The following is a 2939-nucleotide window of genomic DNA, read 5'->3' on the forward strand; positions in this document are numbered from 1 at the left end:
TGTGTGTATGAAATGTGCGCCAAGATTTATATTCACAACGGTACAAAGCGGTAGAAAGCGTATCGCTTTAAGCCACAAAATTGTTTCCACAAAGTATCAACCACATGTGGCTGCTTCCAATCATCCACCCCACCACGCGGCTCGCTCTACAATGTATCGCTATTTGATTCGGTGGCTGGCAAAGTACGCCTGTATTTCCTCTCCCTGCATGCTTTGAAATAACTTTGCGATATCCTTAGACGCACGTTTAAACGTAAGCGCATTGTCCGTATAAATTGTGCTGCATATGCCTCTTCTGCTCACAAAGCGTTTAAATACTAGCAAAAAGGCACCCACTGATAAGTCACTCACAAGTTCCAAATGGATCACTCGCGTAACTGCACAGGTGAAGACGACAATGTATGCCTTGTGAGTGTCACCGTCTTCACGATAAAGGAAGGGTCCGGCGAAGTCAATCCCGGTTACATCGAACAGCTCGCGCTTTGACACTCGGTCAGCGGGAAGTGAGGCTACCGGCTCTGTCGCGGGCTTACTCTTCCTTTCGGCAAATTAGACAACGCCAGATAATCTTTTTCACAGCCTGGCGTCCCTTCACGATCCAATAGTCCTCCCGTAGCTGAGCCAAAGTATCCCACTCCCCTGCATGCAGCAGTCGTATATGTTCCCTGTCAGTGAGAAGGGCAGCAAATGAGTGAGTTGACGGAAGAATCACAGGCTTCGTTGTCTCCTTTATGTCGCTGAACTGTAGTCTTCCCCCAACACGAAGAATCCCATCATTGTCCAGGTATGGGGAAAGGTTACAGATAGTGCTGTCTGGTCCGAGCGGCTCCGATGAACGCAACTTCGCAATATCTTTGGCGAATGAATCCCTTTGCACGTTAGTTATCCAATAAATCTCTGCAGGCGTTAATTCCTCGGAAGTCAGTTGTCCCGTCCGTCTACGTGATCTGTTCCTGCAGTTGCTGACGAACCGTTTGACCCACGCAGTTATACGGGTCACTCGCGTCAGGGAGCTGTAGCTTTCGATGCGTAATATGCGACATGACACTGGTTTGGTAACAACTTTGCGGATCTTCATACTTTTTCTCTCTTCTGCGGAGTAATCTTCCACGTTCGCTGGTACTGAGGGCTCAAGTAACCATTGTGACTGCGGTATCTGTAGCCATTGTGGACCACTCCACCACACTTGACTTCTCAGGAGAGCGTCGGGTCGCTGGCCACGCGTAAGCAAGTCCGCGGGGTTTTCTTTTCCTGGGCAGTGACTCCAATTAGCGGGATCCGTTAGCTGCTGAATCTCGGAGACGCGGTTGGCGACAAATCGTGTCCATCGGTTGGCATTACCCGTAATCCAATGCAGGGTCACAGTCGAGTCCGACCAAAGATGGATCGCCAAATCGGGAGGAGGAAGCGTTTTAATGATGTAGTTCGACAGCCGTGCGGCGACAACTGCACCCATCAGTTCCATACGTGGGAGTGACATTTTCTTTAAAGGGGCAACACGTGACTTGGACATCACCAATGATACATTTACATCCCCTTGTGGTGTTTCTGTCCTCAAGTACGCGACTGCGCCGTAAGCTCGTGGGCTAGCATCCGAGAAGACGTGTAGAGTCTTAGTTGACTCGCCGTTATTGAGGTCTTCGGCTAGCTTCCTTGGAATCGTCACGTACTGGAGACACGGTAGCTCGTTGCACCATTCATTCCACTCCATTGAGATATCTGACGGCAAGTCATCGTCCCAATCTGTTCCTCGTTCCCAGAGCGCTTGGAACAGTAGCTTTACACTAGTGACAACTGGCGCCAAGAATCCGAAAGGGTCGAAGATGCGTGCGCAGGATTGAAGTACGGCACGTTTCATTGTACTTGTAAACCCGATCGGCGCACTCAAGTCAAAGCCGAATTTATCTGTTCGGGGATTCCACACAACTCCCAGAACCTTTCGTGGTTGCATTTCTCCCACCAACGACGTCGTTCCTCCGTTCTGACGTTCACTGATACGCTGCAGCAAATCTTCGTCGTTAGACATCCATTTTCGAAGACGCATGTTCGCTTGTGACAGAATATCGTTTGCTTCAACGCAAATGGTCCTCGAGACTGTTGGCTCCCGTAACCAGATCGTCGACGTACATGTCGTTCATTAGGATCTTCGTCGTCACCGGATACTGATTTTGAAAACCTTCGAGGTGATGTTTTATGGTTGCTGCCAGCAGGAACGTGCTTGCCGTTGCCCCGAATGGAACACGTAACACTCCATGTTACAATAGGTGGTAATTCTTTCCCTGGCAGTGGTGTTTTTTTGTACCAAAGGAATCGTAATGCGTCACGGTCTTCCTCTGAGAGTGATACCTGGAGAAATGCCTTTCCGTTGTCTGCTAGGACGGCGATCTGATGTATCCGAAATTTGAGCAGAAGATCGATGAGACTCGGATTCAAGTTTGGTCCGGCTGACAATGTATCGTTGAGAGAAAGGCATCCTGGTGCACTAGATGACGCGTCAAAGACGATCCGTAGTTTCGTTGTGTGGCTGTCGCATCTCACCACGCTCTGGTGAGGCATGTAGTACATCGGGTTTGGCGACGTGATTGCCGTTTCTGGCGCTTCTTCGGCAAAACCGTTTTGCATGTACTCTCGTATTCCCGTGTCGTATTCCTTCATAATCTGTTCATCTCTCAGAAGGCGCTTTGTGAGTGATCCGAGCATCTTCATTGCTATCTCCTTATTGTCGCGAAGCCGGGCCACTTTCTCGTTCCACGGTAACGACACTTGGTAACGTCCATTCTTAACCTTCACTGTATCTTCAAACTGATTGAGGATCTCGTTTTAGTTGGTAACAGCTGCCTGTTACTCCTTAATGCCCATGTGTTCCAATTCCCAGAATGCTCGCAATTGGGCGGATATTTCTCTGTTTACTGCGTCAGTTACAGCTACTCTCATCACAC

At 49.3% G+C, this 2939-nt stretch overlaps 1 protein-coding gene across 1 annotated transcript; it reads right to left on the reverse strand.

The window, feature by feature from the left end:
• Nucleotides 1-529: 529 nt before the first annotated feature.
• Nucleotides 530-2044, reverse strand: LOC135398624 (uncharacterized). Its single transcript, XM_064630010.1, has one exon. The coding sequence runs from the start codon at nt 2042-2044 to the stop codon at nt 530-532; it is 1515 nt and encodes a 504-aa protein (XP_064486080.1).
• Between the last annotated feature and the right edge of the window lie 895 nt (nt 2045-2939).

Source organism: Ornithodoros turicata, chromosome 6 (genome assembly GCF_037126465.1).
Source record: "Ornithodoros turicata isolate Travis chromosome 6, ASM3712646v1, whole genome shotgun sequence".
In the NCBI taxonomy this organism is placed as follows: Eukaryota; Metazoa; Arthropoda; class Arachnida; order Ixodida; family Argasidae; genus Ornithodoros; species Ornithodoros turicata.